This window comes from Arachis hypogaea, chromosome 16, assembly GCF_003086295.3.
Source record: "Arachis hypogaea cultivar Tifrunner chromosome 16, arahy.Tifrunner.gnm2.J5K5, whole genome shotgun sequence".
NCBI classification, from domain to species: domain Eukaryota; kingdom Viridiplantae; phylum Streptophyta; class Magnoliopsida; order Fabales; family Fabaceae; genus Arachis; species Arachis hypogaea.
In genome coordinates, this window is record NC_092051.1 from 9246515 (window position 1) to 9260614 (window position 14100).

General features: G+C 37.6%; 2 protein-coding genes across 3 annotated transcripts; one reads left to right on the forward strand and one right to left on the reverse strand.

Annotated features, from left to right (window-relative positions):
- Positions 1 to 236: 236 nt before the first annotated feature.
- Positions 237 to 4039, forward strand: LOC112756319 (protein XAP5 CIRCADIAN TIMEKEEPER). Of its 2 annotated transcripts, none has more exons than XM_025804852.3 (12): positions 237 to 650; positions 754 to 819; positions 940 to 1004; positions 1096 to 1208; positions 1604 to 1679; positions 1791 to 1867; positions 2519 to 2580; positions 2698 to 2829; positions 2924 to 2977; positions 3288 to 3353; positions 3519 to 3593; positions 3786 to 4039. In XM_025804852.3, the coding sequence occupies exons 1-12, from the start codon at positions 480 to 482 to the stop codon at positions 3834 to 3836; spliced, it is 1008 nt and encodes a 335-aa protein (XP_025660637.1). In that variant the 5' UTR covers positions 237 to 479; the 3' UTR covers positions 3837 to 4039. The 2 variants fall into 2 exon arrangements, with proteins under 2 accessions (XP_025660637.1, XP_025660638.1); XM_025804853.3 differs by having other exon boundaries at positions 1607 to 1679.
- A 566-nt stretch (positions 4040 to 4605) lies between these two features.
- Positions 4606 to 8727, reverse strand: LOC112756318 (phosphatidylinositol 4-phosphate 5-kinase 4-like). Its single transcript, XM_072219241.1, has 9 exons — positions 7327 to 8727; positions 7066 to 7233; positions 6769 to 6934; positions 6550 to 6666; positions 6131 to 6324; positions 5851 to 5981; positions 5694 to 5724; positions 5059 to 5344; positions 4606 to 4859 (listed from the first exon to the last, which is right to left on the reverse strand). The coding sequence occupies exons 1-8, from the start codon at positions 8562 to 8564 to the stop codon at positions 5062 to 5064; spliced, it is 2328 nt and encodes a 775-aa protein (XP_072075342.1). The 5' UTR covers positions 8565 to 8727; the 3' UTR covers positions 4606 to 4859; positions 5059 to 5061.
- Positions 8728 to 14100: the final 5373 nt, after the last annotated feature.

Below are 14100 nucleotides of genomic sequence, written 5' to 3' on the forward strand. Positions count from 1 at the left end.
TTTTTTATATTAACACCGTTAACAGGTTCCCCATTAGCTAATTCCTAAAATAATTGCTAAATTCTGTGTAATCTCATTAGACGTAGAATTTTTGGTCTTAAATTACACATTGGTTAAACACTTTGGCCCAATAGCGATCAACCAAAAAGAGCATGAAGGCCCAAATCCATACCATTCTGACTTCACACCAAAAAAAAAATCTGTAGAGACTAGAGACAAAAGAACACTAAATCCATGACCCAAAAAAAAAAATATTAAATAAAAAAATTAAATTAATTATTACTTTATTAGTGTCAGCTTCTCGTCCAAAGTGCGAACCTTGCCGCCCCTCCACCTTCAGCGGCTGAACCACCGTCTTCAATTGCCGCCGGCAACATCCTTAATTTTCGGTCCATCTGAGCTGAGAGAGGAATAGGAGAAAATTCAAGTTAGGGTTAGGGTTGTTGGTTGGAGATTGCGGTTGCTTGGAAGGGAAGAAGATGTCGGGCATGGGAGACGGTTACGTCGGCACCGCTCAAGACGCGGTGAGGATCCGACGGCTTGAGAAGCAGAGAGAGGCTGAGCGCCGTAAAATCCAAGAGCTCAAAACCAAGTCTGCCTCCGCCAAGGGCCAGCCTGGTCTCCTTCAATTCGGCTCTAGCACTTCTGAGGTAATTGTTCATTTTCAATGTTCAATTCAATTTCCCCTTTGATTCTTCGTGTTGGTTTGAATTTGACTAATCTATCCTTGGTTCTAATGAATGATTGTTTCAGATTCTAGAGACTGCTTTTAAGAAGGAAACTGTTGGTCTTGTCACCAGAGAGCAGTATGTAGAGAAGGTAATTTCTTATTTATCAATACTGTTAATGTTAATGTTGATGTTAATGGTTAACTTGTTCTACTATGTTCTTGTGATTTGTTGTGTCTTATGGAATGAAATGGCCTGTTCTTTTGAGTAGAGGGTTAATATTCAGAGCAAGATTGAGGAAGAAGAGAAGGAGAAACTTCAGAAGCAACAGCAAGAGTAGGTTTTTTTTTTTGTTTTGCACTTGTTCATCCAGCTTTTGGTTTGTGTGTTGTCAATCATTATAGTTTTGTTTTCTCTTTTGAAACAGGGAGGAGGAGCTTCAGTTGGAGAAGCGCAAGAAGAGGAAGATAAAGGGAAATTCTCGATTGTCGTTTGCAGAGGATATTGACAATGATGCTGAAGAGGAGGAACCAGAAGATAGTAAGAGGATTTTTCAACAACTTGTGATTTGTTTCAAATTGTTGTTCTTGTTCATTTATCAATACAATAACAATAATACTGTTAAAATAGTCATATGGAGTCTTTAATGATGTTGCTGTAATTTTTTTCTCAGAAAAAAAAGATATCATCAAAGAAAAAGACTTCACAATATTATTGATGATTTATCGCAATATTTTTTGGTTTGGGGGGGGGGGGGGGGAGTATATCAATAGTTGAAGATGATTCCTTGTTTTATACATTTTCTACTGTTCTTTAAAGTTCATTTTGAAGACCAATTTTTTAGACCTCCACCAATTGTTCTTGTTCTTTTAGCTAGTTTCCAATCTTCAAATGTATATATGTCATTGTTCTAAAATAACTTCGTTCTGTGTCAGCAGAGAATCTGGAGAGACTAAGACGCGGTAAACTTGGAAAAGACCCTACTGTTGAAACCAGCTTTCTACCCGACAGGTGTGGCATCTCTCTTCCCTCCTTTTCTCTTATTGTTTCATGCTTTCATCCTTTCTTTATTGTTTATTTCCCTAACATCCGGGCATTGGAGTGATGAGGGTGGCTGTTTAGTGAGCGAGAGGCTGAGGAACAAGCTGAGCGTGAAAGACTGCGCAAACAGTGGCTCCGTGAGCAGGAGCAAATTCGAAGTAAGCCTGCACTTATATATACACATAATTTTTATTTCAACTTTAAGAAAAAGGGTGAAGGGACAAAATATAGCTTGTTTTAACCAAAATAAATAGATAAATAAAAAGTATAGTTTATTTATGGAAGAAGTGTATATTCAGATTCACTCAATTGCTTCTTCAGCCTAGCTTAGTTGAAAGTGATGCATAAAATACTTAAACTGTATAAAAGTCCCTGTGTACTGTGTAGTTGATTTTGTTAGAAGAGTGGAATAGGAAGCATAGATGGTCATATCTACATCCACTTGTGTGAACAACATACCAGATGTTTGAACATGTTGAGTTCATGTGTTAAATATACACAGATATAACTATAGTTACAAGATATTAGATAAGTTACCCCAAACTTTTTATGCATTTAATTTTGATACATTGTCAGTGTAAAGTAATCTTACACATGCATCCAATTATGTAACGCCACATCAGTAAAAATAACTACCTTTCACATTGACCTCGTGAATGGTCATCCAAAAGAACGGATGTGATTGTACGACTGTGTAACTGTAAAACGCTTTACACTGTCAGTGCATCAAAATTAAACTCTTTTTTATATTACTATAGCTACAAGATATTCTTAGCCTATTGCCAACCAAAAATTTCCTTTGTTTTTAGATGAGCCTCTTGAAATTACATACAGTTATTGGGATGGAACTGGCCACAGGCGTGTAATCCAGGTAAGTATATGCTGTCAGCTTCATACTTGTTTTTCTAGTTCATTGATTGTGATTTATTGTATTGTTAGGATGCATCTTGTGATCTTGGGTTCTCAATGATTTTATAATATTATTCAGGTACGCAAGGGTGATAGCATCGGAGAGTTTCTTCGAGCAGTCCAACAGCAACTGGCTCCTGAATTCCGAGAGATTCGAACAACCTCAGTTGAAAATTTGCTATATGTGAAAGAAGACCTTATCATTCCTCATGTATGAAGATGTAGTTTAGTTATGATTTTATAAAGACTGCATACAAGGATTGGTATCAACTTAATTAATTTGCATGTTCTGATGTTTATTGCAGCAACACAGCTTCTACGAGCTAATCGTGAACAAAGCCAGAGGAAAGAGCGGACCAGTATGTTTCATTTGTTCTCTTACTTTAGTTGATTTAGGATTTATTCTCTCAGAAGATGCATCATTGAGTTCATTCTGACAAGGCTAATAATGTCTTTCATTTTCTTGTACGAGTTTATTCTTACTTTATATATACAATAGATAATTTATTGTAGCTGATCATCTATTCTTAACTGAACCTTCATCGTTTCAATTAGAACTTTTTTTGGTCTTCTGTCTGGTATTCTGCACTTGAAAGTTTCCCTCATTATATTTTAATAATATAATAGTGTTCAATATTCACATTACTTGATGCTTTTCTATATATACAGCTTTTCCATTTTGATGTGCATGAGGATGTCCGAACAATTGCTGATGCCACTATAGAGAAGGATGAGGTACATATTTTACCTGCTCATTTCTACCACTACTGTGAAATTTAAGTTTCTAAGATGGTTAAAGGCTTAAGCTTGATATATCATGTTTTTCCTTTGCTGGTTCTAGTAAACTTGACATGTAGTTTCTGGGTCATTAACACTGTATTTTTATTTTCTTTAAAACAGTCCCATGCTGGGAAGGTTGTAGAAAGACACTGGTATGAAAAGAACAAACATATATTTCCTGCTTCAAGATGGGAGGTACAATCTCTCTCTCTCTCTCTCTCTCACACACACACACACACACACACACACACACACAGTCCCTTTTCTGCCTTTTTGGCTGAGCAGCTCTTAAATTTAACCATGTCCATCCTTGACTCTTTTAAGATGTGTAGCAGCTTCTTGCATAGCATCTAATTCTGAATGCCCTTTTCTCGTTTACTATTGCAGATATATGATCCAACAAAGAAATGGGAACGTTATACCATCCATGGAGATTGATTTGTCACTGCCACATAACTTACCTCTGCATTTTCTGCTTCAGACAACATTAGTTAATTATACTTTGCAATTTCAGCATTGGAAATGACTGATTTTTGTACCTGTAGTGTAATTCATTGTAATTTAGCCTACTCGGAAAATTGGACATGTTTTGTTATAGTGGACCATCGTTGGTTTGCCTTATGAAATTTTCACTCCTGCAACTTCTGTTTGCCTATTCATACTTTTCTGTTATGGTATTAAGATTGGGATTAGTATTTTGGACGGCCTCAGGTAAAGTGGTGTTGAAGTAGTCCATGCTGTTGCACTTTTATAAGTAAACTATAAGGATTAAGTTAAACTTTGTCACTGGAACTACAATAAAAAGGTATGGGACAAAATGGGTTGATGGCTTAGTTTTGGGTTCTTGCTTCATTTAGGTTACAAGAAATCAAGTAAGCTTTGAAGGCAGTTTATTTATTTATTTATATTTTGGTTTACGATTATGAAGTTTACCTGTCAAAGATTGTTAAAGCAACTCTGCCAAAAAGATTTCTCATTTCCAAACCATAACCACAAACAAGCATGCTGTTAAAAGAGATTGTCTATTCTAACGGCTGATGCCATTTTTGAAATTGTTTTAAGTTAATCAGCGCAGATTTTCTTCGTTTTTCCTGCTAACAGTGATTGGCTTGGCATTGATGCTGTTCAGTCAATTATCCATGGTAACTTTAATCTCTTTAAGTGCTCCTTTTTATTGTCCTTATTTGACGTCGAAATGAGACTAGTATTATTTCAGTAAGATAAGTACTAATCAAACGGAGAAGTCAAAAGGCACACATTGATTAATTTCAATTTTTCTAATGTACATCTAATACCAATACAAAATGTTGGAGTTCCCTGCCACCCCTCTCTATCTAGCTTTAACAAAATAGTAACTGATGAAGCTGCCGCATTAGATATTTAGATTCTAGCAGATGTGTGCAACATGCATGTACATAGTCTCTCTAGCTTTTAGCTTTCCTCATGATGTGTTCCCTTATACTGCACTATACATAGAATGAAGGTGATTAAGTAATAAACAAAATAGGTGTGAGTTAGCACTTAGCTCTAAAAAATAAGGGTGAAAATTTCAAGGGTTTCTCATTTCTGGCATGGTTATAACACACTCCCACTTTGCACCAGATTGGTAATGAACTAATGATGCCATATCTGGATAAGATACATGGAGAATCATGTATACCTTTCAGGAAGAGTCTTCAGTGAATATTCTAAGGATGAAGTCGCGAAAGCGCCTGGAGTATAATCTTGGATCAACAGCTGATATTGAGGTTGAATCATATTGAATGGACTTGTAGGCATGTTCAAGCTTCTTGCTGATGTCATAGTCTTGAAGTATGTCTATGATCCCAAAATGTAATATTACATCATAGAACTCTCCAATGGGTTCCCCTACAAGTTGTAATTCACTACTACGTTTTCTCACTGTCCTTTCAACTCTTGCTGGCATATTCACACCTAATAAGGCACTGCACACACACAATCATACCAAGCTATTAGTCTTCATCTTGAGATGATAAATTCTTGTGAATATGTATTAGAGAGCATATCAAGTGAGAGGAGAGGATGGTTTATTATGAGAGGGAGAGACAATAAATTTGTGCTACAAAACCATATATAAATGGATCATACATTATATTTCCAAGCAAAATGCTTAGAAAAAGATGGTACCAGTTAGGAGGATGGTCAGAGTATCTTAATTACTATTCATTAGTCTAATATTATTTTTTAGTAGTATAGTGTTGAGCACACATTCAATTTGTATAAATCAAGTTAAAAGTGTCACAAAAAAAAAAAAAAAGAGTTGAAGTACTTTACCCAGGAGGATCCGGATCATTTTTGGCTTTTCCTGAAGTGAATGAGATTTTTAAAGAACACAAACACAAGAAACATTAAACACAATTTTTTATTGTATCAATTAATCCAAATTGACAGTTATTTTGAAATGGAGATAGTGCTGAAATAAGAAATTTACCAATAAGATTCTCAGATCCACAAGGAACAAGTTCCCCCTCTGGTGATATATGTCTGAAATGAATACCTACTAACAAACTATAGTCCATAATTCCCTCCTGTTCTAGAAGCTCACAATCTCTATCAATTTGACTGGATAACAAGTATATGTAGATATGATCAGCTTACAGTGAAGAAACAAATTAAAACTGCAAAATGTATTTGGAGTTTGCTATTGTTCCACTTAACAGGCTAGCTTTCCAAGGCAAAATGATAAATTGAGTGCTGAAATCCTTAATCACCTGCAGAATTCTTCAAATCGAGACGATTGCAGCCGGAATATAAAGTTTAGATCAAGATCCTTAAGGATAGTTGTTTCACTGATCTCAGTCTCAGGCTTATCGGTTGTCCGACCAAGCGAAGATCCCTTAAGATCATAGCGTCTATGGGTGTTATATTTAGAACGGAAAAGGTTTCCCATTATGATAAATCGAACCTGGAAAATCAAACATGGTATTATTATGTTCAAATTCTAAAGATTATATCTCATATTTCATAGTTCTTTTAAACTTGAGAGTTCTGTTATCCTATTAGAATGTGCACTAGTTAATGTCAACCACTCTGAAGCTTTGATCAACTTAATAAGTGAAAGAAATAAAGAATGAGGCCTCATTTTTTGGATAAGTTTCTGTTATGCTGACACTCACTATAGGAAATGTACCTTCCTTTGGATATGTCCAGTTAATTTGACACAATGCAAACCATAATACTTTGTCACCATTGTACTTTGATAGGTTCGAAAATGAGTGTAGTAGGCAGGAAGCATTCTCAAGAGAGCCTGCAAAGAAATCCGGCATAACAATATCAGATAACATCATGCTTTCTTGGCATGTTTTATAAGAAATTAATTGCAAGTGTACCATGACAAGATTGAACTCACTTTTACTTCAGCTTTCTTCATTGTCTTAATCATGTAGCGGTCGTCATTCGTCAAGTAAAAGAAGCTTCCACTTTTTCCAGGGGAGCAAAGTTCGCGAAGAGCTTCATTTCCACATATGGATAACATATAATCAGCTGGATCCACCTTGAATAGCTTCCTAAGAGCCCTGAGATTAGAGTGAAATGCACAAGTTAGTATAAATCAAGAGTCGCCTTCATTCCAAAATTACACTTTTGTTGAAGAACTGTGCAATGTGGATAAATAACTTTGTGGCAACAAGAGATTAAGAGAGCTGACCTAAAAACTACTGGACAGTAATCCTTCCACTTAAATTCGGCTGATGGATGCGGTGGCGTGTACTTGGATCCTTCAGGTGGAAATCTTGTCCACACTTTCTCCTTTGGATCAAAAGCTGAAGGCTTCAGATCAAGTGATGCTGAGGGAGCAGGTCTTGCAACAGAGTGCCTATGAAATGACCCAAAAAAAACCAGGCAAGAGTTAAAACAAAGCAATCAAATAGCTCAAAGGCTAACATTCAATTCAATCTGATTGATGTACCTTATTCCTAGTTGTAAATTAAGCATAAGCTCATAATTTTTGTGGCCTTTGCATATAGTCTCTCCCTGTCTCTTTGCTTTCTTAGGAGCTTTGAGAGGTTTGAGGGGTCCAGTGCTTTCATCCTCTATCTGTATGTTCATCAATTCGTCATCCAAATCAGTGGCTGCCTTGGGAGGAGTTTTAGGAGGAGGAGGTATGGGGGCTTCACCATCCCCACCATCATGCCACCTATCACTTGACCTATCCGAGCCAAGACTGACCCTGCCATCGACGGACATCCTCCTAGGCTTACCACTCTCCCCTCCCTTTGAAGACCTCCAAATAGCAAGCTTCTTCTGTGATGGCAAAACCGGAACCTTCTCGCCGCGACCAACTCTATAATAACTCAAAGCAGTGTACAATTCAGAGGGCTCCCAATGAGCATGACAATGGCCATCTTCCTCCTCATCCAAGGACTCTGATGGATGGTATGTTCCATCCTGATCCCTACCATCCCTACTCCAATTGCCAGCATAGTAACATCCATCAGGCCACTTGAATGTTCCTGTCCCTTTTGGAACCCCATCTTCCCAATGCCCTTCAAACTTATTCCCATTATGAAAAACAAACACCCCTTTTCCACTAATAACCCCATTCTTCCATTCCCCAAAATAATGACTCTCATCCTTCCATTCATACCTCCCTTTCCCTTCTGTCACATCCTTCTTCCAATCCCCATCATACCAATCCCCATTCGAGAAGCTCTTGAATCCATGGCCTTGTTTTAAGTTCATCACCCATTGACCCTTGTAGGTGTCCCCATTGGCACTTGTATACACTCCTGTCCCATCCATAAAACCGTTCTTGAATTCGCCTTCGTAGGTAGCCCCAGAAGGCCAACTGAATGTTCCTCTTCCTGTTTTCTTTCCCTTGTACCAGTCTCCAACATACATGCACCCATCTAACCATAGGTACTTGCCAAACCCGTGTGGAAAACTCTCTGCCCATTCCCCTGTGTAGTAGTCTCCATTGGGGAGAAACTTCTCTTCATGGTAAACTTCCAATGGCTCAGAGCTCCCATTCTCTTCTGCAACACGATTACTACCATTGCTGTGGTGGTTTTCTTGATGATGATCTTCTTCTACGTGCCCAATTGTTATTGTCCCAAATATGCTGTTGGCACGCTTTTTCGCAACGGCGTGTGTTTTCTTCACCGTCGCCTCCCATGCCTTCAAGACACCACCTTCTTTGCCAATCATGCTGATTTTCAGTCTTTCATCGACACCCCAGATGAAGAAAATGAATCAACACAACAATATTAATATTCTGCTTCAAACACAAGAAACAATCTTATTGTTATTGCAGCAGCAGCAGCATTCAAGAGGAAAAGGAAAATGTGACAATATTCAATGAGTTTTCTTTCTGCTGAAACAAAAAAAATCCAAGTTAGACGTTGTGGTTGTTGTTTGTTGTTTGTTATCTCATGTTCTCCAACAACTTCGGAGGGACATTGTTTGTCGTAGGATTAGAAAGGTGTTCAAGACATTTCGACAACAAGTATCACTTGTGCAAAGTTAAGGCTGTGACACGTGTCATGCTAATTAACTTGTGAAGATTATGGCTTGTGTTAATTCTGACATTATTGTTATGTTCAGCATAATTAACCATGAATCATTACCCGTCATTATTGCAGCTTAATTTTCCTGCCCCCAAGTTTATATTGTTATGAGAAAAACTCGCTCGTCTCCTATGAAATCTAAGAACGTTGACATATCTAGACAAATGTTAGACTATGATTTTTTTTTTTACGTGAAAAATAAAGAGGTGCTATAAGTATGAAAGAGGCCTGCTACACGTACAAGTCTTTTTGGCTTACAAGTTGGCACAAGCTCAACAAAATACACGCGCATTATACTCCCACATTCAAGAGTAAATACACGCACGTTATTCAACCACTTTCTGTTTCCAAAGCGCGCTACTCACTATGCATTATGAACTGATGGTTTCAGTGGCTAAGAGAAGGGGGGTTGAATCTTAGCCCCCTTTTTTTGTTGCTTAATACTTGCTGAACTCAGAAGAGACTTTTCTGTTTTAGCTCGTCTTTGGACACGAGACTTTTTGTTTTTGCTCGTCACTTGCCACGAGACTTTTTGTTTTGTCTCGTCACTTGGCACGAGACATTTTAGTTTTTGCTCCTGTGCAGTAGAAAACAGAAATGGAGTTGGAGAGAAGAAAGATTACACCCAGATATATCCTGGTTCAGCTGCTAAGTGCAGTGCAGCCTACATCCAGTCTCCATCACAAACATGATGGAATTTCACTATAATCAATCTGATTACAACTTGTAAAGTGCTAACCCAACTTACAAGGGGATTCCCACAGAATCATGAAACACAACATAGATGAACAAAGGAACTCTAAGACATCTATGGCTTTTTCTTTTAATTTTGCACTTTCTGCCTTTTTTTGCTCTATGGCTTTTTCATACAAACCTCACTGTTTGCCTTTTTCCATGAGACTCAATACATGACAAAATTAAACAGAAAAATACAAAACAGAATTCATTGAAGGAGAAGAGAAAACTGTTAGCTCAGTAGCTCTGAGAACACTGTGCCTTGCACTCTCAAATTTTCTCCTTGCCTCAAACAGTGGCTGTCCACCCTTATTATAGAAGAGGGGAGCCTCCACTTATTGAAGCCAAAACCGAACCAACTTCTTCCTCCTTCAACAAACAGAACCGGTTCGGCCATATAGAGAGAGAAGAGATAACCATGTAAAACCCAACATGCAATTACCTCTGGACCTTTCTTGATCATCACCCTTCATCAATCCGAGCTCTCCATCATTGGCTTGCTCTCCAAGATGGATTTCTAACCCTTGATGCTTCATGATGATGATGACTTCATCTGCTTCAATCTCTGCCTTCAACCATCACTTCGCCACTCTAGCTACTCCCTGTGGTGGTTGAGCAGAATCAAAGACAAGTCATGCTTCAAGAATCTCCTCCATGCTGGCCGAATCTTCAACGTCCATTTTTGAGCATGAGAGGCTCAAGATACATCACCAAATCTAACCAAATATGGTGAATATCTCAGCCACAGCTCATTTTTATTTTAGTATGTTTTTTTGCCATCATTAGCTTGATGGTCTTGATGCATGCAGCTTCTTCCTTCTGTTGGTTGAAGAACATTTTTTCCATTATTTCCTGGACAAGGACCGAAGAAAGAAGAAGAAAGAGATGAGAGAGAATGTGAAGTTAAAGTAAAAGTAATTAAATGAAAATGAAACAAGTTGATAATAAATTGCTTTTTACTTCCCTTGCTTTGAGTAGCGTATAGCATTAATCATAATGATTCCCATCAAATCAAAGTCAAGTTCTCTCTCATGTTTCCAATGCTAACATATTAAAATTTGAAATCCATTCTTAACAAAGAGATGGAATCCGTTGGAAAGCATGAAGCCATTTAGCTTTCATTTAACCTTGGTTTCGGACCAGGCTTTGAAACTTTTATCAAAATAATGTTGGGCTTGGTAGCATTAGGATTTAATCTGGCCGAAATGGTTAACATTTGCTTTCTTGATGAATTTGATTTCGGATCAAGCATAGGAAGGATTCATCAAAATTAAATATGGGCTTGGCTATAATAACATTGAGCTTGGCCCATCAGTAAAAATTCAGCCACTAAATATAACACATGCAGCAAGGCTGATTTTTAATTTGGGCTAGCAACATTTTTATTTTCCGGTCCAAGGTAAAATCTGCACCACAAAATTATTAATTAACATATGTTAAGTGAAATCAAATTAATAATTTTGTAATTAAATATTTCAATAATGTTTGTTCATCATCAAAATTAAATAGGAGTTTTTCAAACTCATCAATCTCCCCCTTGATGACAAACATTATTAAATTTGAAATGGAAAGAAATTTAAAGATTGAGTAAAAAAAATACTCCCTTTGATTTTGAATTTCTCCCCCTTTCTAAATGTCACATTGCTCCCCCTTGATGTGTGCTTATTTTACCAAGGGAAACATTAACCTGTAACATTTGAATCAAGCTTCAAGTAACAATGTTATTTAGCATATTTTATGATGCTAAATGCTTGATTTATGAGCAGTTTTAATTGATAATCAAAACTCATTTGATATCATAAACTGATTTACTGCTCAACCCATTTCATTCAAAAAACAAATTTTCAAATCCTTTCCTGTTAGAGATATCAAACCAAAACAACATGATGGAAAAGTATTTGAAGTACACATGATCAAAACAAGGCAGTTTTAATGTATTACACAATTTAAAGGAACTGCCAAAAATAAGTTTTCCAAACAACAAGTTTATCAATGATGAATCAACAGCCAGGCATCAAAAATAAATCAAACATCATTATAAACCAAATGCAGTTCAAGCAGCAACCATAGTGAATACAATAACAACATGCATTCTTTGAACACATTCTTTGAACATGGGTGATCATGAATTTTTAATTTTGAAAATTTCATCCCCTGTTCCCCTGTTTCTCCAGCCCCTGTTTCGTTCCAATTTCAATTTTGGAAACACATAAATTTCCTCCCACTTTTGTCATCATGGGGGCACTCGGTTGTGTGAGCCACTTTGGGGAGTCAGAATATGAGTGATGATTCGGTGAAGCAGGGAATTGACCGGTCCTAGAGCTTTATGTGTTGGAATGGTGCCATGCAATCCAGAAAGGTTCTCGCAAATGTGCTTGAGAACAGTTTTGTATGGAACGCCAACTTGTGTGTCCCATTTTTCCACTATGTACGCTCGCGGTCCTTCATCTTTGAACCCAAGGGCCGCTCCAATTGTCTCAGCATCAAGGACTATTTGAACCCTTTTGACATAGAAATGAAGGGTGCCGTCAATGAGCCGCATATTGGCATAAAACTCTCGAATAAGACCAGGGTAGACTGGTTTCTGGATGAGAAGCAGAGGCTTCCAGTTGAGGAGTTCAAACAGAGAGGAGATATTGATACCCTTGTTGGTGAGATTTTCAAGGCTAACAAGATAGGTTGTGCACAAATGACGCTTCTCCATAACCTCTTTATGAAACTCAAAAGAGGTGCACGAGTTAAATCTGCTTGGATCGAAGTGGGAGTGAGTCTTGCCATACTTATCTCTGAATTCCATGGATTCCAAGTTTGGAGGTTCAGTAGTGTCATTGAGTGCAAACCCCTGATTCTTTTGGGAGCTTTTTCCAGGAGTAGTTTGTTTCGGTGATGAGGGTGGAGGTGAAGGCATGGGAGAAGTATGAGATTCTTGCTCTTCTTCCTCTTGGGGGTCCTTATTCTTCCTGTTTCGTCCTCTTCCGGAACTCTTTTGGGCCACTACCTTTCTTCTCATGGCTTCGGTTTGTTTGGTTGGAGGTGAGGGAGAGGATGAGGAAGTAGAATGTATATGGATGTGAGTGTGAGTTTGGGGTGTTGATGGTTTTTGAGAAAGAAGAATTCTTTCACTCTTTCTTGGCGCGATTTTCTTTTTCATGGTAATGGGGGAATGAAATATGAAAGGTTGGGGGTGATAACCGAATTGAGAGGGAGAGAGAGACAAGGTGGGTGAACACATTTAATGGGGTTTGAAAAAGAGTATGGAGAGTAATGACCATTAGTGGACGGTTAATGACCATAATGGGTAGTTATTATCCAAAAAAAAATGATTTCCCTTTTAACTTTTGAAATCCAAAACTAAAAAGTTGTTGCCTTAAATCAAGGGATTGGATGGATATAGGGATTTGATTTGACAATAACCACTTCCAAGGAGATTTGACGACACAAGAGGAAGATTCTTATTTGTAGAAAGATAACTACCATAACTGTTAAGGTGGGGTCAAGGAATTTTTGGTGGGGCCCATAAAATTTTGAATTCTGCGCTGCCTCCCCCTTGACCACAGCTCTTCCATCATGCCATTATTTTTATTTCGTCCAAACCTACGAGCAAAAACTGAACAGAGTCACAAATTCACAGATTTTCAATAAAACTTAAATCAAACATTCCCAAACTTTTTCTCAAGCTACAGAATCTGTCTTCACAGAGGGGTTTTGTAAAAATATCAGCAATTTGGTCTTCAGATTTTACAAATTGAATATCAATAGTTCCCTTTTGCACATGTTCTCTAATGAAATGATATTTAATTTCAATGTGCTTTGTTCTTGAGTGCAAAACAGGATTTTTTTGAAATAATTATTGCACTCATATTATCACAAAATAGGGTATACTATTGATTTTTAATTTGTAATCTTCCAATTGTGTTTTTAACCAAATTAATTGAGTGCAACATGCAGATGCGGAAATGTATTCTGCTTCAGCTGTGGATAAAGCCACTGTGGCTTGTTTCTTGCTTGACCATATGTTGAGTGAGCTTCCAAGGAAACAACACATGCCGGACGTGCTTCTTCTATCCACTCTATCTCCCGCATAATCTGCATCACAAAACCCTACTGCACAAAATTCATCAGATTTAGGATACCACAAGCCATAATCACAAGTTCCCTTAATGTATCTAATGATGCGTTTAACAGCCGTAAGATGGGATTCTTTTGGGTGAGATTGAAATCTTGAGCATACACCCACACTTTGAACAATATCCGGTCTAGAGGAGGTAAGGTACATGAGTGAACCTATCATTCCCCTATACCTTATTTCATCCACATCTTGACCATCATCATCCTTTTCAAGTTTTGTGTTGGGATGCATTGGTGTACCCATTGCTTTGGAATTTTCTAGGCCAAACCTTTTAATAAGTTATTTTGCATACTTTCCTTGGTAAATAAAAGTA

Excerpts from the sequence above, each read along its gene's own strand:
- LOC112756318 (XM_072219241.1), bottom strand. The coding sequence starts at position 8,564 with ATGATTGGCAAAGAAGGTGGTGTCTTGAAGGCATGGGAGGCGACGGTG. Across the intron at positions 7,234-7,326 it reads AATTTACAACTAGGAATAAG|GCACTCTGTTGCAAGACCTG; the intron begins GTACATCAATCA and ends GTCATTTCATAG. Across the intron at positions 5,982-6,130 it reads CGATTTGAAGAATTCTGCAG|TCAAATTGATAGAGATTGTG; the intron begins GTGATTAAGGAT and ends CTTGTTATCCAG.
- LOC112756319 (XM_025804852.3), top strand. The coding sequence starts at position 480 with ATGTCGGGCATGGGAGACGGTTACGTCGGCACCGCTCAAGACGCGGTG. Across the intron at positions 1,005-1,095 it reads CTTCAGAAGCAACAGCAAGA|GGAGGAGGAGCTTCAGTTGG; the intron begins GTAGGTTTTTTT and ends CTTTTGAAACAG. Across the intron at positions 1,868-2,518 it reads TGAGCAGGAGCAAATTCGAA|ATGAGCCTCTTGAAATTACA; the intron begins GTAAGCCTGCAC and ends CTTTGTTTTTAG.